At 56.6% G+C, this 24183-nt stretch overlaps 1 protein-coding gene across 6 annotated transcripts; it reads right to left on the bottom strand.

Annotated features, from left to right (window-relative positions):
- Positions 1-5134: 5134 nt before the first annotated feature.
- Positions 5135-23573, bottom strand: TOR4A (torsin family 4 member A). 6 transcript variants are annotated; one of them, XM_026113801.2, is made up of 2 exons: positions 23446-23573; positions 5135-8197 (listed from the first exon to the last, which is right to left on the bottom strand). In XM_026113801.2, the coding sequence occupies exon 2, from the start codon at positions 8156-8158 to the stop codon at positions 6488-6490; it is 1671 nt and encodes a 556-aa protein (XP_025969586.2). In that variant the 5' UTR covers positions 8159-8197; positions 23446-23573; the 3' UTR covers positions 5135-6487. The 6 variants fall into 6 exon arrangements, with proteins under 6 accessions (XP_025969586.2, XP_064379689.1, XP_025969585.2 ...); XM_064523619.1 differs by lacking the exon at positions 23446-23573 and adding an exon at positions 19246-19577; XM_026113800.2 differs by lacking the exon at positions 23446-23573 and adding an exon at positions 16853-16991.
- Between the last annotated feature and the right edge of the window lie 610 nt (positions 23574-24183).

The following is a 24183-nucleotide window of genomic DNA, read 5'->3' as shown; positions in this document are numbered from 1 at the left end:
AGCAGTGTGCAACACAGGCAAAAATCATCCCTGTTCTCCAGCATGAATGCTGAGAAGGGCAACAAAACTACCCTGTCTGGGATCAGTCCCTCCAGGCGTGTCCCTGGGGTAAAGCTCCAGTAGGGAGCATCACCTGGATGGACCCAGGTCTCCAGCTCCCCCAGTCCTGAGCTGCTCCTAGGAAGAGGCTATAAAAGCATGACAGCCTTGTGGCACTCCTCAGACGCTAGGTCCCCTCTCAGCAGCTTCGATGAAGGCTGTTGGGTGAGGACAGCCATAAGGCTTCAGAGCAGGGTGCTTGGGGGTGGGAGGTAGTGGCGATGGCTTCCTTAGGAATGCCACCAGCAGCACGCTGACAGCTGAAGCTGTTGCACTGAGGAGTGCAGAGAGCTGCAGCAGGCTGGAATAACCTGAGGTCCTGCAGAATCACAGAAGGGTTGGGGTTTGGGTTGGAAGCCAGCTCGGATTTACTGGTGAAGAAGAGCTGTAGGTGTCTCCTGGCCTCTGCTTATCTCTTTCTTCAGAGCAGGAGGTTGCAAAGACTCTGGGGCAGCAGGAATTTGGAGAATTTCAAGGTCTAAGAGATACAAGGCTGGCCAAGTATCTCCACTGTCCCTGAGAGCTTTTCACAGGTCACTGAGCAAGAAAGAGGGAGGAAGAGATGGGAAAAGGGGACACGTCTAGGCAGTCCAGCCACACACTACCAAGGCTTCACAGCCGCTTCCAGGCATCTCAGAGAGAGAGGGTGACGCTGGGCTGTGTGGAGGGGCAAGCCTGGCGCGGGGAGCTGCACAGGCTTCGCATGGCTCTGGGGACTGAGCCCAGAGCACAAGCCAAGGCTTGGAGAAGGGTTTCCAGGTGGTGTTTCTCCATGCCTGGCTCCCCGGCAGGTTCTGCCCAGGGCATCAGGCCGGGGGAATCCCAGCAGACTTACTCAGACTTCCTCAGGATGTCTAAATTAGCATAACTGAATCGCAGCCTGAGGGACTGGGTGATAAAACAGCCCGGGAAACTCAGTGTCATTAAACTCAAAATAGCGTCCACTGAACAATCTGGACGGCGCCTTTCCAGCAAGGAGCCCTGAGTGTGTCTCTGCGATAAGCCCTGTGTCAGACGAGGAGCAGAAGCAGGTCCTGAGCCAACGCTGCAGAGCTCTGTCCGGGCACAGCAACCCGAGGGCCTCCGTGGCCCCACATCTGTAGCAGGAGAGTATCAAGCCAAGGTGCGGGAAACCTGCCCCTTCTGCAAGTGTTTCCTGGAGATAGCCACAAATCCTTTGCTGTAGCTCTAGATGTAAACTCCAGTATCGTATCTAATAACTAGTAAAAATAGAACCGATAAGGGAAAAATGTCAAGGGGAAGTGAACAGGGTTCTGAATTAGAATATGCCAAAGAGTTAATCATATGACTAATTTTAGTGCTGACTGATTACCTTTCCTTCTAGTTCATTCCACCTGGGAAATCACCCTGTTTTGGGAATTACTTGCTGAGTAATTACCACTGCACTTACCCAGGCACACAATTTACAGATGCAGGTCCTTGACACTTTGCAAAGTGCTGAGATACAGATTCCCAGGACTATGGAGCTGCATCACTGCTTTTGTCTCCATTTCTGCAGCTGCTCTACTCAGTCTGCTCTAGTGCTTCACTGCTACACCAGCAACGGTTTCCTAAAATTTAACCTAAATCTCACTTGCTGGAATTGACTCCGTGCCCTGCCTGGCAAACCGAGCACCACTTTCTCCTCCCTATCAGCCTTTTCCATATTTGAAATCTCTTATCGTGTTTCACCTGAAACTTCTCCCCAGGCTGCACGAACCTGCCTCTCTCTGTCTCTGCCCGGAGCTCGCTTTTCGCAGGCGGGACGGCTCCGGCGGCTCGGCGCCGAGGGATCCCTCCCCAGCAGAGTGCCCAAATATGGCCACAGCGCTCCAGCGAGGCACCGCTCGCGCCAGCCGCAGCCCCGCATTACTTCATTCCTAGTATATGCAACACACCTATTTATACATTTTAATGGCACGTTTGCCTTTCTCCCCGTCCCGTGATGATATTCCTCGTGTGGCGCGGGAGATCTGCCATCCCCCCAGGCCTGTGCTCCTTCCCACCCTTCGCTCGCCATCCTGGAACATGCCTTTGCTCACTCCAGCCTGAGCACTGCGCTTTGCGCTTACACCCTCCTCAGCTGCACCTTATTCCAGACCTTTCTGCTTTAAACTCCAAGCCTGACTTCTGAGATGCTTGCAAGCCTCCCAGCTTGCTGTCACCTCCAAATTCAAGAGGCAGGCCAGCTGCCAGCTCTGTCCTTCCCAGTGTGCATGACAATGTGGAATAGCATTCCTCCCGGGACAGACCCCTCTAAAACTCCTCCCAGTCCATCCCTGCAGAGCGATCATCAACAATTAAGAGCTATTCTTTGAGTAACTTATTATCCTGGCAAAGGAGGAAATTAGACTCTATGGACAAAACTAAACTTTGAAAATGATGCTGGATGTTATTTCTCCCTTCTCTTCTACATGCTCACAGGTAATAAATACATTTGCTCCTCTATTTGCCCAAGAGTGTAAGGTCTGTATTTCCCTGTGCCTCCCTCCCCTTTCCGAGGAGGGTGCTGTTTGTCCTCCCTCAGCCTTTCGGAGTCTCGCCCCATCTCTGTGCAGGCTCAAAGGCCGTTGCCAGCTGTGAGCCAGATGCAGACGATTTCTGCTGCACTCTCAGATGGATTTCATCATTCACCAGGTGTTGGAAAAGCTCTAACTCAGCTGAGCCATCCTTGATCTGGTCTCCCCTGTTGCAACACATGTTCTTCCCCTGTTGTCACTCATGTTAAAATTGCTAATCCATGTAGTGAAGACTGAACGGAAAAAAGCAATGAGGCACTAAACCTTCTAGGGATCGCCGTTAGCTTTCCCTTCCCCGATGAAGACCCACCTTCCTTCAGCTTCGTGCTAATAGTGCGTGTAGAGCCTGTGCCCCAGGGACGTGGACAGCGGGAGGAGCAGGCAGGCAGCACGGGGGGGCTCTCAGAGACCGGCACCCAGCCAAGCCTGCATGATGTCGCAGGGCATAACAGGGAGCAGCCCTGGTCTGGTGCCTCGTGCCACCACCGGAGCATCTTCCTGTGGGGAAAGCAAGCGCAGGCAGGACTTTTGGCCATACAGCCAGGCTTGCCCGTGTCAGCCGGCATGCACCTCTGGAAACTGTTTTAGACAGGCTTGCTTGGATTAATGGAGCCAGCTCAGCTTAGCTCCTTTTTAGGAGCGTTTCAATACAACCCTTTTCTCCCGGAGCTAGCTGAAATTAGCCAGAGCCCGGTCAGAAGGTGTGCACGTGCAGGCCTGGTCCTGAGCGATGTTCACGGAGAAACACGGGAAAACCAAGCCCAGGCTGTGCTCCCGCGGCCCCCGCACGGGGCGAAGGAGGCAGCCGTGTCCCTGGGGTGCAGGGTTGTCCGGGACCCAGGGCCACGCGCGTGCCTGGCCCACGCCAGCGCCTCCCAGCCCACGAGCTCGGTGGGGAGCTCGCAAGCGGCTGCCAGGGTAGGGCCCTGCCGCGCAGCTGGTGGGCTGGGGTCCTCCGCGCCACGGGCATGGGACACCAGAGCTGACCCCGGCGCTCCCTCCGCGGTGGGCTCCGCTCAGGCAGCCGAGGTCTCACGGCTCAGCCAGAGGAACCTGCCAGCCTCCAGCCTCGCCGCGAGGAGCAGCTTTGCCCCGCTCCCTACCCAGGCGTCGGGGACCCATGTTTGGCCCCGGGGGCTGAGCACCCGCCGTGTTGCTCCCACCAGCGCAGTCGCTCGATGGGGGTGAGATGAGCGTGGGGCCCAGCCCCACAGCCCCAGGGGGTTGTTGGATGGGAGCGGTTTCACCCGGCGTGTGGGCGCGAGGTGCGGCCCCAGCTTAGCTGTGGGGCAGAGCTGCTGACTCAAAGCCTTGAGGAGCCATCGCTGGCACCAGGAGAAGCAAGGATCACGGCCGGATGAAGGAGGGATGGGAAGGAGGGCAGCCGGGGGTGGGTCCAAGGTGGGGCTAGCACCACGCCGGCTGTGTGCCCACCTCGGGGCACGTCATGGGCGAAACCAGCCCAGCCGGGTTGCTCACACGTGCCCGTCCCCGGTGCTGCCCCTCCTGCCTCCGCGGCGCCTCACTCTGCCCTCGCACCGGCTCCGTGGCTCACGCCGCCTCCCAGGGCAGCTCGTGCCACCCGGGGGGGCTCCCCAGGGCTGCCAGTGGCTCTGGGCATCGTCCCAGCGTCCCAACCCAGCATCCTGCTGGCCAGCTCCTGCTCCCGCTGCTGGGTCCCCCCAGCGCAGTGTTTCCATGCTCTGCGAGATAGACGTGGTTATTTCATATTGATTTTTGTCCTCCATCGTTTTCATTCTCTCGCCATCGTTAGCAGAGTAGCTGTTACCTCATCCTCACTATACGCGTATTTGGAATCACTCCGTGTTTCCCCTAAGGTATCTGCAAAAAATCATTTGGCCGAAGTACATGCCGCATTCGGGATCCACGTTACCCCAGTACGGCGTCACTCCTGGAACCTCGCCAGCCTCAGGCAGCCAAGACCCCCGCAGACCTATGGTTGCTTGCAAAACCCTGGGATGCTCTTTCTGTGACCGTAGCACCACCACCAGTGTCACTGCCTGTCCTGTCACCCGTGACCAAAAGCCATTTGCAGCCCAGCGCCCAGCCTGCTTCGGCGGGAAGGGACCACTTTGCCTCTCCAGTGGGGCTTTTGAAAATGCTGTAGTGCTCTCCCTGCTAGGGAACACACTCTGGACCTCTGGCCCCCTCAAAAAATACAGATTTCACTTAGGCGAGCTCATATCATAGTGTGATTTCTTGGCTCAATCAGGCAAGTTTATCTCCAGGAAATGGGGCTTAGGGAGAAATAAGAATAATTCCCTTCCTGACATTCCCTCAGCGAGGTCACGGGGAGGTATTTAAGGTGGGGGAGTATGAAGTGTCTGAACAGGCAAAGGGCTCTGCTCTTCATGCTGTGCCCACGCTACATTGATGTGGTCTAAAAGAAACACGCAGCAAAGCTCTAGCCCTTGCTCCCACCCCGAGATGCACAGCTGCATCAATCTGGAAGAGAATTTGGGGAGGAAAACCACATTTCAGTCAAATGGAAGAAATGTACTTTGAAAGATTTTATTTGTGGATTTATTCCTCACGATAGCTCTAGAAGCAGGATTTTGTGATGGAAGTCCTTGGAGACTCATTATTAGAAAGAGGCAAATCAAACAACCAGTGCAAACATCCACAGGATTTATGTGTATGGTAGTTCACAGCAAATTGTAGAAGGGGATATAGGCACAAAAAAAAAAAAGAAAGAAAAGAAAAGAAAAGAAAACTGATGCAAAGCAATGTCATAAATAACTGCTCAGTGTGCCTGCTCAAAACAAGGGCATGTGCTTTTTCAAAGGTGCTTCTAGGCAACCTGCTCTCCCCTGGGTCTTGATGGTAAAGAACCTTTTTGGCCTTGCAGGACTGGGAATAAGCCCAGGATTTGCACTGCACTTGGCACAGACAGCCCAAATTGTCTTTTCCAGTGTGTATTGCTTGATATCTGTCAGTTGCTATTTTGGGCTTTCTAGATAATGAATGTGGTAAAGTGTACCCAGAAGCAAAAAGCAGAAGAGCTCTTAGGACAAGTTGCCACCGCCAGACCTAAACAATCCGGCAGTTATTTGTACCCTAGCTGGCACCATCCAAGCAGGCCTCGAGGCAAGCTCAAACAAACTTGCACAGCAGGAATCTCACTGAAGGTGCCAAAGGTGAGCTAAGGTATGAGCTCAGAAGAGCTACAGCTTAGGAACTAATCCAAGGACACAAAAGAGTTTCACAGGAGTGAGGTCACACAGGAACTGGAGGATGCCGAGCTCTGACTGCCAGGGCGTTTGGGTGACAAAAGAACCACAGATTCTTCCAGACCTCCCAGATGTCCCCCTGGCTGTCAGCATTGCCTCTGCTCTGCAGAACCACCCATCTTGCACAAGACCAAACAGGACCAACCAAAGTAAAGAAAGAGGTGAAGACAGTGAGGCCACAGAAGTAATGATATAAGGCTCTGTGTACTGCTGAGACAGTAAACCCAAATGCGTTACTATTTCCTCCTTCTGTTTATATTATTCCACAGCATCTGTTTTCATCTCACAAATCCTTCATGACAAATATCCCAAACAAGCATGTGAGGAACAGACTAAGCACCCCCAAATTAAGGGGAGGTTGCTTGGGCTTCGTTGACCATGCCTCGTTCACAGAACTTTAGGAACAAGCGATGCACCTGGGGAGAACAGAGCTCACACGGTAGAGGAGTCTGGGGTGCTGTCTCCTCACCTCAAATGCTCTTACAATATGTCCACTGGGACGGAATTAGAGCTGGCCTGAGAAAGGACACCATGACCACAGTCTGCTATAACGTACTCCTCTCTAAGCCCAGAATTCTGCTAGTCCTGAGAGCAGGATTTGATCTCTGCAGTAAACCACTACAGTAAATTGACTTTGGCCACAACCTGCTTGCAGCCCGTTCTGGAGTACTGCTTGTCTCCCAACGTGTAGTAACTGAGCTGACTGGCTAAGTTTTCAATATGGTTCTGGTCAGGATACAGCCCTTCCCTCCTCATCTCCTCTAGGAAGCAGTTTATGACGTGACTCTTCTCCAGAAGAACAAATGGGACAATGTCCGCAGACTTCCAGAGAGGGTGAACATGGATCAGTAAAGGCCGGATGATGTTCAGCAGTTCTTCAATTCCCCTTTGCTGATGCAGAAGCTCAGTGGATGCATTCTGGATGACAAACTTTGTTATTTCACTGCCTCCTATGTTGCTTATTAAAATGTAGATGGCATTGAGGAACTCATTGGTTTGATTGGGTTCAAAGAATTGGCTGAGAGTATCCAGCAGGACTGGAGACATGAGTTCAACCTCATCCAGAATAAACAATGGTATCTTCTCTTCTATTTCAGCTCTTGTAACCATGTCAGAAATCTTCTTAGACAAATCTATTTGGCAAGTAAGATCACTTACCCCATTTGGACAGTGATGCATCACAAAGTACTGAAGCACGAAGTCATTGTCCATGACAGAACGAAAATGTTTGGCCAACAGCCAGCCAACATGGCTCTTCCCCACTCCTACTGGACCATTTAAAGAGATTACCAGAGGCTTGTTGTGTATGTGGGTAGCCAGATAGTCTTTCAGCAATTCCATAATACTTTCTACAGCAGCATTCTGCCCAAATACTTCCCGGTGCATCGTTTTCTCCAACCCATCTAGGTCATATTTTTGGAGGTTATCATCCAGGTTCTCAATAGCATTTAGAATCTGGAAGAAGATAATGACAATAAGCAAGAGAAGGCAGCGTTTCGCATTGCTCTTCTCCTCTGTTGGAAGATATCTTTTTGTTTTATCTGGATACAGGACTATCCTAGACTTCCTACGTTTCTTCTTCCGCCTGCATTTACTCATAGCATATTGGTCCACAGATGTGTCAAAGGTGAAGTACTGTGAATTTTCAAAGCTGCTCTGATTAAAGAAGGACATAGAAGAACCATACAAGCTATTTCGGTTCAGGGAAATCTGCCTTTGAAGCAGCCTCGTTTGGACCAGCTCTGAAGATTTTTCTCTTGGGAGCTCTAAATGCAGACGACTTTTCTTTTGCATCCGGAATTGTCGTCGAAGGCGGATGATCGCCCGCAAGGGAGAAGAAATAGAAGAGATTTTCTTTGGAGCAGCAGGGATCTCAGCACAAGGTCCTTCTTCTTTTGCATCGCTCTCAGCACTGGGTGTCTCTCCTTCAGTATCGCTCTCAGTACTGGGTGTCTCTCCTTCCCCGTCACTCTCGGCACAAGGCAGCTTTCGTTTTGCATCACTCTCAGCGCATGGTGCCTTTCCTTTTACATCACTGTCAGCACTGGGCATGTCTCCTTCAGCAGCATGCTCAGCACAGGGCATCTCTCCTTCCCCACAGCTCTCAGCATCGGGCATCTCTCCTTTTGCCTTGCTCTCAGTGCTGGGCACCTCCCCTTCTGCCTTGCTCTCAGCACAAGCCACCTCTCCTCCCGCATCGCTCTTGGCACAGGCCACCTCTCCTCCCGCATCCTCTGTGGCAGAGGGCAGTTCTCCATCCACCTCAGCACAGGGCAGCTCTCCATCCATCTCGTTTGGTTCTTACAGCCCATTCACATTGTCTTCTCTCTGAAAACAAACAAAAAAAGGATAACGTGAAATAAATCCTTGTAAGATCAGGAAGTAACTGATCACAGGGTATAAGGACCAGGCTACTTAACCTTTAGCAAAGAAAGGCTGAAACAAATCATGTTTGGAAACTGCAGCCAAATTAGAAAGACACCCCCCCCCCCCCAATAGGTGGAAGGAATCTCTGTAGTGGTCATCCAAGGTAGAGTGGCAGAGACCTTTAGACCAAAGCTAACTTTTTAGCAGATATTTGAAGCACACAAAAGTTCCTGAGACTGGCATGGGGTAAATGGGTGAAACTGAGACGCTAGCTCCTGTCACAGGCGCTACGTTTCACATCCTGAACTTGGCTGACTTGCTCAGAAAACACCCAGGAGACCTGCGATGGGGCTCTCAAGGCTGATCAGCCCCTTGGAGCCCTGGCCTCTGCCACAAAACTACCCAGTGACACCAAAAACAGTCAACATACTCAGCAAGAACCTGGGAAAGGGCTGAACAGTGGTGTGAGACAATTTGTTGTCGATATGAGGCTATTCAGGCCAGGAAGGGCGAGGGCAGGCTGTGAACAAATGCAGGAGGGGCATATGAACGTCAGGGACTGGGAATACAGATGAAATTCAGTGTAAATAAATCAAGTGGTGCATATGAGAAAAGACAACCCTGGTTTCACATGCAGAAGGAAGGCTCAAAGCTGGCTCTCCCCCAGAGCAAGAGCCAGGGGATGTGGTAAATACTGCCGTAAACACACCAGCTCAGCCCTCAGCAGCAATCAGAAAGCAAAACCTATGTTAGGAGTGGTTAGGAACGGAATAGAAAATGAAGTGGAAAACGCTATTATGCTACTACATAAACCCCTGGTTTGCCCAAATACTGATTCACGTGTGCAATTCTCAGCCCTCGTATGAGGAAGGTGAAAGCAGAACTAGAAAAGGTGCTGAGACCAGCATTGGCAGACCAAAGGCAGGGACCGGCCTCCTGGCAGAGAATGACTGAGCAATTGGGAGCCTTCGGCGGGGAAGAGACGGCAGAGGAAAATAAATACAACAAATCTACAAAATTACAAGCGGTGAGCAGAGACTGAGCATTTGTCCAATCCTAATACAAGAACCAGACCATCAGGTGAAGCTAGAAGAGGCAAGGCACAAGCCAAAAATGCATCATTTTGTTTTGTTTTGTTTTGTTTTACGGGACAGTAGTTAATCCACAGACCTGCCTGCCAGGTGCTGCTGTGAACTCACGGAGAGACTGGGTGAGCACTTGGGGAGGGAAGTGTTGGAGATGACTAGAGAAACCATGTCAGGCTCCCGCCATCTCCAGGCAACTTGGGGAAGTCTCCTACACACTTGTCCTCTGCTTGCTTTCTAGGCAACCAAGCCTGGTCCTGTAAGAGGCAGGACGCCAGGTAGACGGGCCCTCAGTCTGAACCAGAACTGCCATTCTTATTTCCTTATGTCTGCTAAATATAAGCAACACACAAAACCACACCTGTGCGCCAGCATCACACACAAGCATGTACATGCACAGCCACAAGGAAACAGTCACTCCTGTGCCCTCAAAGAGAGACCTTCTGGGGCGGGGACGTGTGCACGGGAGCAAGTTGCTGTGGAAGAACTCATTCCTTCAAGAATATGGCCAGTGGAAAATACACATATGGCTCATCATAGCATGGTATCTCCTTGGGGGCAATTTTTCCCAGGCCGGGCAAGTAGCCCGGCTGTGCAGACAGGCACGCTAGGCAGCCCCAACCCATGCCAGTCGCTGCCGGAGGGAAGGCGAAGGCAGCAGCCAGGCAGCAAGGACTCGGCAGTGAGAGCAACCCTCAGCCCTCCCTTGGCCCAGAGCTCCTCACATCTCATCACTGGGGCCAGAAGTCCTGTCACGGCCGGCCGGAGGAGCAGGCTGGCCGGGGAGGGCATCGCTCCCGCGCTGAGGCAGGAGTCGGACTAGTTGCGGAAAACGGACGAGTTGTGCCCAAACCTGCCGGATGGTGCATCCCTCCAGGGCGAGGGGCCCCACGGCAGCACCAGCTCCCCTGGCCAGGGTCCCGGCCCCCATGGTCCTTCCTCATCCTGTGTGCTCGAGCCCCCCGACCACCCGGCCACACAAGACGCCCTGGCACACGGAGCAGCAAAGGTCTTCCCAGCTCCATCTGCTTCCCGTATCACCGGAGCAAGGCCACGGAGGAAAGCACAGGGACACGAGCATCCCGGGGAAAAGCCGGCTGTGGGGAAAAGGCACAGACAAACCTCGGTCTGCAAACAAGGAGGAAGAGGAGAGGGTACGCTCCAGCAGCAGGACGTGATGATGGGAGGAACAAATCTGGCAGGGAAGCCCCACGGGAGACAGCGTGTCTCCAGGCCAGGATAAGCCCCAGTGGGTCCCGGCCACGTGGCACAGGACCCCACGCACGGCCGTTTCCACGTACCGAAATACCACTGGTGACAGCTCTGTCCCCTGCCTGGCACGTAGCTGTGTCACGGTGGGAGGGCACTTCCCCACCACCTCCAGACGTGGCGAGCGCTGACGCAAGGGGACAGTTAATTGCGGTGACACTGCCCAGCCCAAGAGCAGGAACTGGGCAGCAGGGCGGGCAGTGCAATGAGAGCCGCTTTCATCAGCCACCGGGGAAAGCGACCCCAGGTTTTGCCGAGTCTCCGGGGGGGGGGGGGGGGGGAGGAGGGGGAGGAGGAGGAGGAGGAGGAGGAGGAGGAGGAGGTCCCGGAAGGGTTTTTATTAACTCGCTTTGGCACGGCAGGAAGTGGCTAACCTGCCCGGCACTAGATTTCTCGCTCAGGCGAGGGTTTTACTTCCCCCACCAAGGGCCTGACTCACCAGGCCGTCCATCAACACAGAGCACGGAGAGGGCGCCTGGTGGAAAGGCACGTAGAGCCGCCGGCGCTGGGAAAAGCTCCCAGCCACCTCTCTCTCCACCTTGGCTCCTTCCCAGAGCCTCCAAGCTGCAAAACGTCCAGGCGCGCTGAGCCGCGGCGTGAAACCCTTCGGCTGCTGTTTGCCCGCGTGGAAACCTGGCCGAGGCGAATGGCTCCCCGAGCGCTAATTGCCGTGTGAGCAATGCCAAGGGCCGCGGCGCAGGATTCGGCCGTGCCCGGAGCGGAACCAGCCGGACCAGATTCCTGCAAGCAGCCCTGGAGAGGGCGCGGGGCCGGAGGGATGGAGGCCTCACACTTGCCTCTTCCCCATCTCACAAGTGTCGCCTTGTTCGTGCTCCACGGATGCATGAAGGCGGCCAGCCGGGGGGCTTTCCCGAAAGCTCAGGCCAGACTATCCGGCCGACCCTGCTGCTAACCATGGGGTTTTTGGGGAGCAGCCCAGGGGCCGCAGGCACGTGAGCCGCAGCAGGTTGTCATCCCCGGGCAGTGGGAGTGGGATCGCTGCGTTTTGCCTGGGGACCGGCTCGACATCTGGGGCAATACACGCAGCTTCTGTCGAAACACATGGTTAACCTTTTTCAGTCCAAAAACAACACAGGTTCAGACAGGCCTGAGGAAACATTAAGGGGAAGTTATGGGATTTTATGGGATAGGGTTGTTGCTGGCAGGAAAAAATGAGTGAGCGCAAATGCTTCCCCGCGGATGCTGTTGTGCAACTTAATGCACTGCCCAGCTGCGGCTCTCCGGCCTGCCGGATGCAGCAAGCAGTTTAGTGCTCGCTGTGGTCCCCGAGCCCCCCTTTCCCACCATCACCAGCGTCCGGGTGAGGAGCCCGGGCTCCGCGCTAGGGAAAACGGAGCGGACTGAGCTCTTGTTAGCTAGGTGCCCCGGGCCCGTCGGGGCCACCCGGGCTCCCGGAGCGGGACACCGATCCCTCCGAGCCAAACAGAAGGGAGGCTGAGGGGAGGGACCTAATCCCGTCTCCAACAACAGGTAAATAAATATGTCCAGTCATGCATATAATAACCCTATTAATGCCGTGAGTCAGCTCCTAAAGCCTGGCAGGATTTACTCAGGACCTGAATTGTTTTGTAAGAGCGGCCCTTGCTTGCACGATGCCTGAAGAGGGATGAAGACGGTGGCTGCCGCCGAGCGAGGCCGAGCCGGTGGCCCGAGGGGCAACGCCAGCCCTGGGAAGCTGCAGTTTCAGCATCACACTGGGTGTCTGGGGACCGCAGCAAGGAAAAGCAGCGGAAATTCGGTCCTCAGCTTCACAAGTGCTCTTGTAAACATCATTAGTCACTTCTCTGGGACTAGTTTAAACATACTGTAGGAAAACTTGCACTTGGCTCTTGAAAATGGCCCTGAGAGATCATTCAGCTTTCCTCCTTGAAGTTTCCTTTTGCATTTGTGTGTCACCCTACTCCTGCCAAAACAAAGTTTCCACAACAAATGGCCCTGTGTAAGCAGACGGAGACACACGCATCGGCCTGGGGTGGGAGAGGGAGCCGGGACATGGGTCCCACGTCCCCCGGCTCCGCTGGCCGGGTGCTGGGGCAGAGCGAGGGCCACCAGCCCCGGAGCAGCACAGCACGGGCGGCCGAGAAATGCCCAAGCACCCGCTTCCAGCCTCCAAAGACTGCCTTCAAGCAGGCTGCATTCACGGGTAGAAGCATCCAGCTTACATGACACAGGTCCAACACGAGCGCTCATCCGCTCGAAGCAGGTCCCGTCCCAAGGTGAAGCCCCACCACGCCACGTGGACCCGAACTGCCCGGTGAGGCACCATCTGCTTTTAAGGGCACCCCCTCACCGAATCTCCCTATAGCGGAGACGCTTTCCAAGCAGCCCTTTTCCGCGGGGACGCAAGGGAAGGGGCCGCTCGGCTCGAGCGCTGCCTGCATTGCTCAGGCCTGACGTGAGGGAAGGCAGAGCTTGGCCGCAGCCCCGCGGCCCGGGCTCGCATGCCAGCACGGAGGCGAGCTCCGAGCTGGGAGGCATGTGTGCTGGCTGCGGCGCGCCTCTCCCTTCGTTACCATCGCGTTAATTAAGCTTACAGACACCAAAACAACGCGTTTTCCAAGGATGGCATCAGAAAGGAGGGAATCGCAGCCAAAACCGCGATTGTTAGAGCCCCTCAGGGGGGAAAAGGCGATTAGTAAAGCTGCTGGGAAACGGAGACGCTTGAAAAATCCAAAACGTTAATGCTGCCAGCTGACGGCCTCTGTCTAAAACTGAACATTTCCAGGGGGGAAAACTAAGCGAAACCATTCTTCCAGCTGGGGGGAAGCAGATCCGAAATGCTTCAGCTGAAGCCAGTGGAAACACCGGATCTCGGGACAGCCCGAGAGTACCTCGAGCACCGGTGAAGCGGCAGGCGCCCGCCATGGCACGAGCCCCCACGTCGCCCGCTAGCCGCAGGGCCAGGACGAGCCAGAGGGACCCGCGCGGGGAAACCTCCGAGTTACAGCTTACAGACGTGCAAACGAGCACGTCCCCCCCCAGACGCGCAGGGCCGTCCCCGGAGGAAGCCTGGGGGGTGCAGGTGTTTCCTTTCACCGAAAGCACAGCGCAAAGCGGGTAGCGGAGGCGCCGTGAAAACCCGCAAGCGACTGACTGAAACAGCCCGCTTTCCCCCCAAACACCCGCCGGGCCCACTTTCGGCCAAGCTTTCGCACCAGGCCCCCAGACCCGTAGCGGATGGGGGGAGCTGCGGGAAGGGGAACCGCTGTGGGACAGCAGCCGTGTGGCGGGGATGAGGCGCGGGCGGCTTCGAGGAGCCGGGCCGGCGGCCGCGGAAAGCGCTGGAGGCAAAGCCGGGGCGAGGACGGCCGCAGACACAGGCGGCCCTCGCACGACACAGAAGTCGGCAATTTAAGGGAAGCGACAGCAAGCAGGGGACAAGCCGGCGCAGCGTCCCGAAGGCCGGCGGAGGGGCCTTCCCCGGAGCGGCCCTGCGGGCGCCTTCGCACTGGCAGAGCACGAGGGGCACAAGGCCGAGCCGCGGTTCGGCGCAGGCCGAGCCCGGCGGGACGGAGGGGCGGCCAGCGGGAGGTGGGCGACCGAGCGGAGCCCGAGCGCAGTTACCGGGGAGCGTCTTCCTCCGAGCCGGCCGGGACGCCGTCGCCTTCTCCTCGGCCGTCGGCTCGCGGCGGGGCGGCCACACCGAACGCAGCCTGCGGCTCGGGACCGGCCGGCTGTCCCGCTACCGCGCTCTCATTTGTATAAAACCCCGACCGCCGAGAGGAAGCGGCGAGGAGGAGTGGCCCTGCGGCGGCACTTCCTTCTCCCCGGCGGCGGCGGCCTGCGACGGGGCCTAGCTGCGGCCCGCCCGCGCTCCCGGGGCCGGGCGGCCGCGGCTGGGGAACGCCCCACACGGCCCGGGCGGCCGCCGCCGCGTTGGAGCAGAGCGTCGCGCAAAGGCCCCTGACTCAGAGGCCGAGATAAGCGAGCGCCACTGGCCGCAGGAACGGGCAGCTCCCCTCGGCCTTAAAGCCCTGGCCCGGGGGCAAAGGCACCCTCCAAAAACCTGCTGTTTCTACCGGCTACATTAAGCGCGAGGAAAAGGGAGAAGCAGGTTTTTACACCTGCAGCAGCGTTTGAATATTCCCGCAGCAGGAGCCGCGCAACGGCCCACGCCGGCTCCGCCGGGGTCAGGCTGCAGCTTTATTTGCATTTGTCCTGGCGAGCCCTCCCCGACCCCCCTGCATGCTTTTTGCCAGGCCCCACTAGGACCCAGCCGAGCTCAATTTTTGCAGAAAAGCAAGGCCATTCGGTGAAGGCCGGCCAGCCCCCAAGCTGTCTTTTGTGGCTGAAGTTCTCCGTCATTTCTGTATAACCCGCAGGTGGAAAGCGGCAGGCAGGGAGCTGAAGCTCATCCCTGCGATGCCTCAGGGAGAGCTGAAGCCTCAGAGCAAAACATGGGGAAAAAATCCTATTTGGGGAGTTTGGGGGTGGCACAGCCGGTGTGTGACCCCCCTCTGGAGCCACGGCGGGACGGGAGGGCGATGCCCTTCACAGCACCCGCATCCTCGGGTAGATGCCTGCATTGAGTGAGGTGCACACAGGAGGCCTCTCCCCTGTCTCCGGTCACCTCAAAGGTGGGGAGAAGCTTCAGCAGAGGCATCTACATCATGGACATTTGGTCTCTCGTGCTGCCATCCCCAAAAATTGTTCCCACAACCTAAATGCCTGGCCAGAAACCCATCCAGAGCTCGTGGGTGAGCAGGAGCAGAGGCCAGGACCGTGTCAGGCCACGTCCAGGCTGCCTCAGACGCCTGTCCGGTGTGGCTGCCCCTGGCAGATGGCCGCTGGGGGCAGGGGGGAATTTGCCTAGCAAATTCTCGCAGGTGCAGGAATTTCTGTGCATTGCGAGGGGAAAGGAGCTTGGCCAGCGGCGAGCTGCCAGCGTGGCTGGGCTCCTAACTTCAGAGTAGCTGAAGGCCACCAGAAAGTTGGGCAGCAACGAGTTGCTGGACACCGTAGCAGGAGAGAGCAGGCCGGGGCGCAGGGATGCTCAGCATCAAGAAAGACACCGCATAAAAAATGAAGCATAACATGCCTCCCCCAAAGACCCCAAAAGCAGCAGTTCAGGGAGCAAGAAGGTGGCAGGTGCTGCCTGAAGGCTGTTAACAAACGCGGTGCCAAATAAAACACGAGCCACAGTTCAAAAAGAAAACAAAGGCGTCCAAAATACCCTGTGCATGACTCAGTGGGGAAGCTAAGGGGTGAGGAGGGAAGGCGGCACGTCAGAAATGGCCAGCTTGCCCAGCTGAGCACAGGAAAGCCTATAAACATATGTAAACAGGAAATTAAAAGGGTTAAAGCAGCACGTAAAAGGTGCCCCGCAAAAGGTGCTCGCACCGCTAATAAAACGTTTTCAAATCCCTCAAAAGCAAGAGGGAGCGTGGACACGCAAGGGGCACGCCAGGCTGCTGAGGCCACAGCAGAGGAGGACAACAAGGTCCCCGTCCCTGCTGGACCGATTCCTACACCTGATCCTCCCCTGGTGGCCACCGGGTCAGAGCACCTGGGTCGTTTTAGTGGATGGATACAGGGAGGATCGGTCCCACAGACCCGGGGAATGTGAGTCCCCAGCACTGGCTGGCAGCACCCGAGGGACCTGGGGAAAGCCCAAGGTGAAAGCGCAGGGGCGCTGGCCACGGGGGTCCTGGCACCCACGGCCCAGGGAGCCCGTCGCCATCCCTGGGGGGACAAAACACGGCAGAGGAGCTTCAGCGCAGGCGAGCAGAGGAGGACGTGCACAGGGAGCGAGGACGCTCGAGGCTCAGGGACCCAATCTTGGCCTCCCCCCGAGCGGCCTCCAAAATCACCACCTCAGTGGGCAGCAGACACCAAAAAAAGGCCACCGCAGCGTTGAGTGTTACAAGGAAGGGGAGGGAGAGCACGACAAGGGGTATCAGCAGGTGCTATCTGAAACAGAGACTGAGAGGACACCTAACATTGACCATGAAGCAGGGGTGGATGGTGGGGAGATGGGAGAAAACAGCCCCGCTCATGGTCCTGGCCGAAATAAAGCCTTGTCCCCCTAGTCCTAGCGGGAATAACACCTTGTCCTGCTACTGCCGACTCTGCAGCCGCCAGGGCCAGGCCACCCCAGCATGGGGGCTGTGACCCCCCCAGCGAGACTGCGCGTGTGCATCGGGGCAGTGCAATGGGGGGGGGGGGGTGGCATGTGCATGCCCGGCAGGGGCTCAGTGCAGCGGGTTTGGGTCCCTTCCCCACCACCCCATCCCTGACTCACCTCGGGGCATCCGTGGGGGCTGCCAACCCCGGCCCTGGCCTCCTGCGGCTGGTGGGCCACGTCCGCCCGGCCGCGCTCCGCTCCCAGCCGCGGCGCAGAGGAAGCGGTGCCTGCCGGGGGCCTGCGCGCCCGGAGCCGCGATAAGGCGGCTGCTGCGGGGCCCCGGCCCTTCCTGCAGGGCTGGGCCGGCCGGGAATGCAAATGCTGCACAAACAGGGCCGTCGCGCAGGGCCAGGCCGGCTCCGGCCCCACCGGCCATCCCCGGCCTTCGTGCGGACCCCACAGAACCAGCCTCAAGCTCCGCTTTTCGGGGGCTCCCGGTGCTGCCTTTCCCAGGCGCTTCCTCCCTATCCCGGCTGCCACCGCTCCGGGCTCAGCCCTGGGAGGGCGAACGCGAGGAAGGGAGGGATTGCAAAAAACACAGGAGAAAAAGGGAAATTTGGGGGTGAGGGGAGGTGGGAGGTGCAGAGGGAAAGGGAGACAGTGACCCCCAAGCACCTTTGGGGAGATTCGGTTTTGGTCCCGGCGGCAAGCGGCTCCCAAACAGGGCAGCTGCCAGCACCAAGCTACCGGCCACAGGCTTTTACACCCTGGGCCAATTCCACGTTTTCCTCCACTTTGGGGCACGTCAGCTTTTTAAGTGCTGAGACCCAGGTTTGGGAAGTAGCCGCAGCCACCGTCCGGCTCCCAGGCGGCACCACGGGAACCGCCGGCAGCAGCGGCGCCTCGGGAAGAGGAACTCCGCGAAAAGGGGGAAATCCGTCAAAAAAAAGTTACAGGCAGCTAAACCAGGCACAGGAGTCTCTGAGGTCAAGAGAAATCTGCCCCGTGGATGAAAAAACCCTGGCTCACACGCCCCGGGAGCAGCCGGGCTGTCCGGCAGCAGACAGGATTGTCCTAAAACAGAAAGTTGAGAACGGGAAATACCGCTCGGATGCGGGAAACGGGAACACACGAGCAGCTACAGTGGCTCCCACCAAGGAGCCGGCTGGTCCCAAGTCCTGTCTCCCACAGTAGCCATAAGGGGAAGAATAAAAAGGGCAGGAATATATTCATATATGGAGAATATCTCTGTCAGCTGAGGGACACCCCAAGCCAGATGTGCCATTACAGCAGCTTCAGCAGGGCTGGTCCCCCACCACCACCACTTCCACAGGAACTGTTTTACATTTATCTACACCGAATTTCTTCTGCCACTTCAGTGCCTGGTCTCCCACTTTCACAAGGTCCTTTTGCAGCGCCAGCCCTCGTCTTTCCTGCCCTAAACAACCTTGCACTCTAGCAAGACACCAATTCGGGCAAGTTTGGTGTAAAACCACAGAGCAGACCAAAAAAGATTTGGATTAGCAACTCTCTACAGGCCCACAAAATCGCAACCCAACTCTCTGCCCTTGTCTCACCGAACGGCACCAGCGCGAGTGGGGCAAACCGCAGGGAAATGAAGCTTTTCCCGCGGTCCCCGTCCCGCTGCCGGCCCCCCAGCCCAGCGACGGGGTTCGGCTCTTGGGCCACGCTCTGCCCGCTTTTGCCACAGCTATTCGCAACCATTTCCAACCTTTGTAAGCACTCCTGCTTTAACACATCCTAAATAACCCAAACAGTTTATACGCGGGCAAAGGAACGCCCTTTTTTTCGGGAAAATACATCCTGTTTGGTTTAACGGGGACCATCTAAACAGTTTAAAAATAGCCCAAGGTAAATGAAGTGACCTGCTCTTCGCGAAGAGAAGCAATAGCTCCAGCTTGCCCGAATGAGTCAAGGCTCTCGAGTGCAAATTCGACCCCCCCCCCCCAGCTGGCATATCAATATCTCAAATAATAAAGAAAAAAAAATTCCTTGTTTTTGGCAGCTTCTCCCCACCCCGCGTCGCTGGTGGGAACCAGCTCACCACCAACACGCCAAAGGCGCTTCAGTGCCAGGGGCTCTGCCCGACCCTTCGTCTGCAGCGCAGAAAGATGCCCGTTTGCTCCGACGACGAGGCCGGCGACACGTCTCGCTGCGCCCGAAAGGCTTTGGGGATAAAACTGCTTTTTACACTGGAAAAAAAAGTTTTGCGGAGTCTGTGACTTCAAACAGGGAAAGCGGCAAGCATCCTCAGCAATTCCTCCCCTGGCTGGCAAGAACATTACTCAGGCAATGACACATCATCAATGTCCCGGTTGTAACTTATTTTGTAAGCAGTGGTCACATAAAAACAATCCTAGCACTTCCATGCATAAATGAGCATTCACAGAAATAACCTCTCTTGTAGCAACAAGGATGTCTGCAAACACTACAGCGAAGCTAAAGCCATTTCTAAATGCCTAAGGAGTAAAGAGAAGAATTTTAAATGCGTTTTCCAGCTATACAACTTATTCTCCTAAAAGGGGAAGCTATTTGCAGAAGTAACGTACCTGCAGCGTTGTGTGGCTCTGAAACGCAGCTTTTTACGCTGTTTTTTATGCCTGCTCTTGCAGACAAGCGCTGAGAGGCCTTTTTCCAGCTTTCTCACTTCTGTTTGAACTGCTTTGTTTCCGGCTTGTTCCAATTAATTTTAAGACTTTTACATGCCCTAAAAACTGTAGGACTAATTACACTATGCAAGTTTTCCTATTGTAATGCTTTGAGATTACCACGCTAAGACTCACCAGCGGCTGACTCAGAGCTCCCCGGGACCTCCGGCAGGCAGAAGAGCCCTTTCTGGCCGCCTCCGCGGAGAGGCTGGGCGTGCGGGGAAGGGCGGCCCTGCGGCGGGAGCACTCACCGCTCGACCACGGCTGGGCCAAAGAAACCCGTGTGCTGCCACGTGAGCCGGGCAGCTGGTTTCGAGATGCTCCTCAGCCTTCGTGGGGAACCATCTGCTCTGAGAAGGACGGACCCCAAACGGGGCAACAGCGCAAAAGGGAGCCCCCACCAAACCCGTACGCAGGATGTGACTCCTGCAGCTGGACCGGCACGAACGCTATTGCAACCAGCTCCCGGGCAAGCGTAGCTGCGGCCTTATTCACAGGGCAAAAAAAGTTCTCATCTCTTCTTTTTCAGCTCATCTGGAGGTTGAAAGGGAAATCACCGACCACCCATGCTTCCTACTAGGCTTGCTGGCTCACGGCTGCCCCGGGCAGCACCTGGCCCATCGCTGGCCCGAGGAGCGCCTGGCTGTAGCCCTCTTTCCCGGGCTGCCGAAAGATCATCCCATCCCGCACGCGGACCTTCCCACAAGCGATGCCTGACTTTTGTCTTGCGCTTGCTGGAGTTTCTCCCTCACCGTTGGTGGCCCCAGGCGAGCGTCAGGGCATCCTGCTGCTCCGCGGGAAACATGCCATTTTCCAGGGCCGGCTCTGAACTCAGAGCTGCTCAGGCCTCCTGGAAGAACAGCCCCATCCAGGTTGGATACTTCCCGCTGGTGCTGTTCCTGCTGTTCAGAGCCACGCAGAGCATGTAGCGATGGCTTTCCTAGGACCACCTTGCAATGCATCGCAGTGGCTACCAGCCAGGTTCCCAGCCCTGGCCAGCACAGGGCAGGGAAAGGCTGGAGATCGCCACGTCCTGCACTCCCTCCATGTCATCTGGGTGGACCAGACCTGCTGCACAAGGTCACCTCTGGCTGCTGTGCCCAGATGCCAAGCCCAGCTCACGGCACACAGACGCGCTCGCCTCCATCCCATCACCGACCAGGCTCCACACTGGAGCCAGAGCGGGGCCATCATCCAGGACGCAGCCTCCGATCTTGCCCCCATCCTGCTGGGTGCTCAGCCACGGGGACAAACTGGAGAAGAGAGGGCAAAGCAGCAGGGACCGACCCTGCGCTGCAAGGAGACGTCAAAGAGACTGGGGCTGGTCGCCTGGAGGAGGGAAGCCTGGCGGGAGGGATGCAAAGAGCCTTCAAATCCGTAGACAGGCGCCTGTGGGAACAAATTTTTCGTCATGGGAGCCAGGCTAGAAGAAACCTGCTTAAATTGCAGCATGGGAGACGTTAGGGCGTCTAGCGAGGCCTGGGAGGAGGTGCAGCCTCCAGCACTGATGGTGGTTGGGGGGGGTTGGGTTTTTTTGTTTGCTTGCTTGTTTGTTTGTTTTCTAGGGACAGTGAATAGCTGTCAGCATCGGTGCAGTTAATCCATCAAGACCAGGCGGGCTCCAGGAGGGGAACGGTGGCATCCCCGTCTCGACACAGGGCTTGGGTAGCGGTGTTGCAGGTGAAGCCCTCTGCTCCTTGCCTGGATAGCTTGGAAACAAGGCAGAGCCCGGCGGCTGCATGGGGGCTCAGCCGGGCTCGCTCCCCGCTCACGGGCAGGGTGGACCTGGGTGCTGAGCGGGCGCCCTGAGAGTGGGGGCCAGGCCCGCGTGCGAAGCCATCCGCAGAGTAAACGTGGTGTCTGGGGAGGGACTGAGTCAGGCCTGGCCGGGGGGAGCAGCTCAGGCTGTTGTGGCAACGGAACAAACTCATCACACCCACCGGGCCCCATCCTGAGAGGGAGGCAGAGGAACGGCCGATAAAGGTCACGAGAGGAGGCAACAACCGTCCCGTGCTGGCCCAGTGCTGCTGTGGGAGAGATGCCAGGGCCGTGCTGACCTCCATCCCATCTGACCTCCACCACATCCGTAGGGCAGCGCTCGCTTTGATCGCCACACGGGTTGTGTGCAGCCTCCGGGCAGGTCCTGCCCTGGGAGCGGGGTCCTGGCCAAGGGGGATGGCAGCAGTGGTGCCACGGGAGGTGAGCTGGGGGCTTGGGAACATGGGCAGAGCTCTTCCCATCCCCTTGCACCTCTTCCAGGACTCCGAGGGCAGCCTGTCCCACACGTGTCCCCAGGCCAGGTCCACCCAGGACGGGGCGGGAGGGAAGGTGCAAGGCAGCGCTGCCGCAACCCACACGCTCCCGCCGCGATTAGCGAGTTCCCAAGCATTGGGGTACATGGGCGGCAAACACAAGCATGCTCCATCCTGCTGCAAAAGGTGTTTTCCAGGCTCATCTGCAGAACTGGTCACCTCTCAGTCCCAAACCTCGCTCCCTTATTGTCACGGGGGACACGTGGGGCAGCACCATTCGCACAGGCATGGCTGGCCCGGCGGCTGGCAGCCCGCTGCCCGTCCCGCTCCCCGTCGGGTCGCCCATCCAAGCAGCCCCCACCTGCAACGCCCGCGCCGGGGGCTCTGCACCCCCTTCCCTACGCAACCAGCAGTTCTGGGCTCTCCTGGGACACATCCACGCAGCAAATCGCAGCCAGCGCGCATACACCAGCCCTGCTTCCGTTTGCCCAGCTTGGCAGCCTGGCAATACCCAAATTGCAGGGTGAGGGATCAGGAGAGCCACGAACCAGGTCAGAGCACCAGCCCAGATGGCAGGGCTGCCAGCCCTTCCAGCAAGGGAACCCATTTCCTCCATTTCTTTAACTTTCCACATGCATCTAAACCAGCTAACGTGCCGGAGAGTTTCCTCCTCCCTTCCCAGGTGTGACAAGGAGCCAAGGCTCCCAGTTCTTGCTACTTTGGCGGCGGTGGCTGGGGACAGCCCCCAGCTGCCACCAGCCCTGCTGCAAAGCTGGTGGTTGATTTGATCCCAAAAGATCCAAAAGATATTTCCCCTCTCCGTTTCAACCGCGAGGCCAGAAGATGTTAGATATTTAGGCATTAACCATAGAGTGGGACTGTGCTGTAGTGAGTACTGCCATGCCGTGCCCACTCACGTCCCCTGGGGCTGCAGACACCAACCCCACCGCCCCGTGGTTGCTTACATTTTCAGGCACTCCCACTTGCTCAAACCATTTTGTTTCCTGAAAAAAATTAAAATGAAGGATGAGGAACTGCAAGACAGTTGACAGGTACCTAGGAAATAGATATCCCCTACCGCTGCGGTCCCTGCCAGGCAGCCAGTCAGTAAAGTGGTGGCCATTCAGGCCAAGGACCAGTGTCAGCCCTGCCTCCTCCTCTGTGATCCAATTCAGCTCCTCTTCCTCACCCAGCAAGGCCCTACATGGCCTGTGCACATCTTGCTCCCTCCCAATCCCCCTCCCAAGGTATGTGGGTTTTACATGGACGCAGGCACTTGTGAGCTGCTTTGATTTATTCAGTAGTTGATGAGTATCTAACCAAGAGGATGAGGAGCAGAGCCAGCATTTGAGGGAGTACAGAAAAGCCCCCTGAGGACTCCCTTGCCGGAAAGCCTCCCCTTCCAGAACCAAGGAGGTAAAACCCACAAGGACCGGCTCTGGGAGCAAAAGCAGAAAGCAGAGACACAAGCCTTGGTTAAAACCACTTTGTGCCAATACTACCTTTGGGCACATCGCAACACAGCCTTATGTGAGCCCCGAGCCCCCCACCTGCACCCCACCAGCCCCTGGCACCCACTCTCCATGCCCACTGCCCATCCCACCTGCCAGCACCGCAAGCTCTCGCAGCGGCACAGGCACACCACCACCATCGCCTCCCCACACCCATGTGCACACAGGGATGTTGCTGTGTCCCAACAACTGTCCCTCCACCACTGTGGGTCACAGCTACTGCAGTGCCCAAGCCACGACCTGTCACAACCCCTCAGTGGCACTACAGGGTTGAGGGATTCTCAGGGCTTCTCTATCCTGGGACAGCACATCTGAGAGCAAAAGTACGGTTTACTTACTTTACATCTTGGAAGCAGATGATCAACTTCAGGAATAAGAACAGTCTCAACCATTCCAGGTGGAGCAAGATCAGTTGAGCCAAATTTTGTTCAATTTTCCAAAGTACCTGAGCACGGTCAGTGGGACAGCAGAGAGCAACCCTGTCACAGCTGGCATCAACCAAGTTGGGCTTCACCCAGAGCAAGAGACCCCGGACATCCTGCTGTCACGCCAAGTGGCTGAAGCATTGGTCCAGGAATAGTCCAAGTCCAAGATGGCGAAGAACATCGTCAGCTGCTGGCTGGGGCACTCGGGTTGAGGGTCACCACAGGACAAACTCTCCTTGTCCCCCACAGGCATCTCTAACCAGGGTGTGGTACATATAGCAAAGAGGGGCAGGCTCATCCTAGGGATTATCCCAGTGGGATTTGCCTATTTACAGAAAAGCCAGTGGGTTGGCAGGACAGCCCCCATAAAGTCTCCAAATCTCCGGACATTAATCTCAAATTGCCCAAACTTACCCCCCTATTCTGCCCTAAAAGTCCGAGAGGAGGATTTGGGGCATTTGTTCCCTACTGTAAGAGGGAAAGCCCATATTGTGGCATTTCCAGGCCTTTAAGCATTAAGACAACAAGACTGAATATTAAATGCAGGTTGTTTTACATGTTCCACAAGTCCCTCATGCACCTGGATCCCGAACAATGCAGCCAGGGTCAAAGACTGTTCCTGTGTTTTAAATCTGGCCCTTTGGTAGCTCA

This window comes from Dromaius novaehollandiae, chromosome 20 (assembly GCF_036370855.1).
Source record: "Dromaius novaehollandiae isolate bDroNov1 chromosome 20, bDroNov1.hap1, whole genome shotgun sequence".
Lineage (NCBI taxonomy): Eukaryota > Metazoa > Chordata > Aves > Casuariiformes > Dromaiidae > Dromaius > Dromaius novaehollandiae.
Note: the sequence above shows the minus strand (reverse complement) of the source record. Positions and strands in the feature narration are given on the sequence as shown.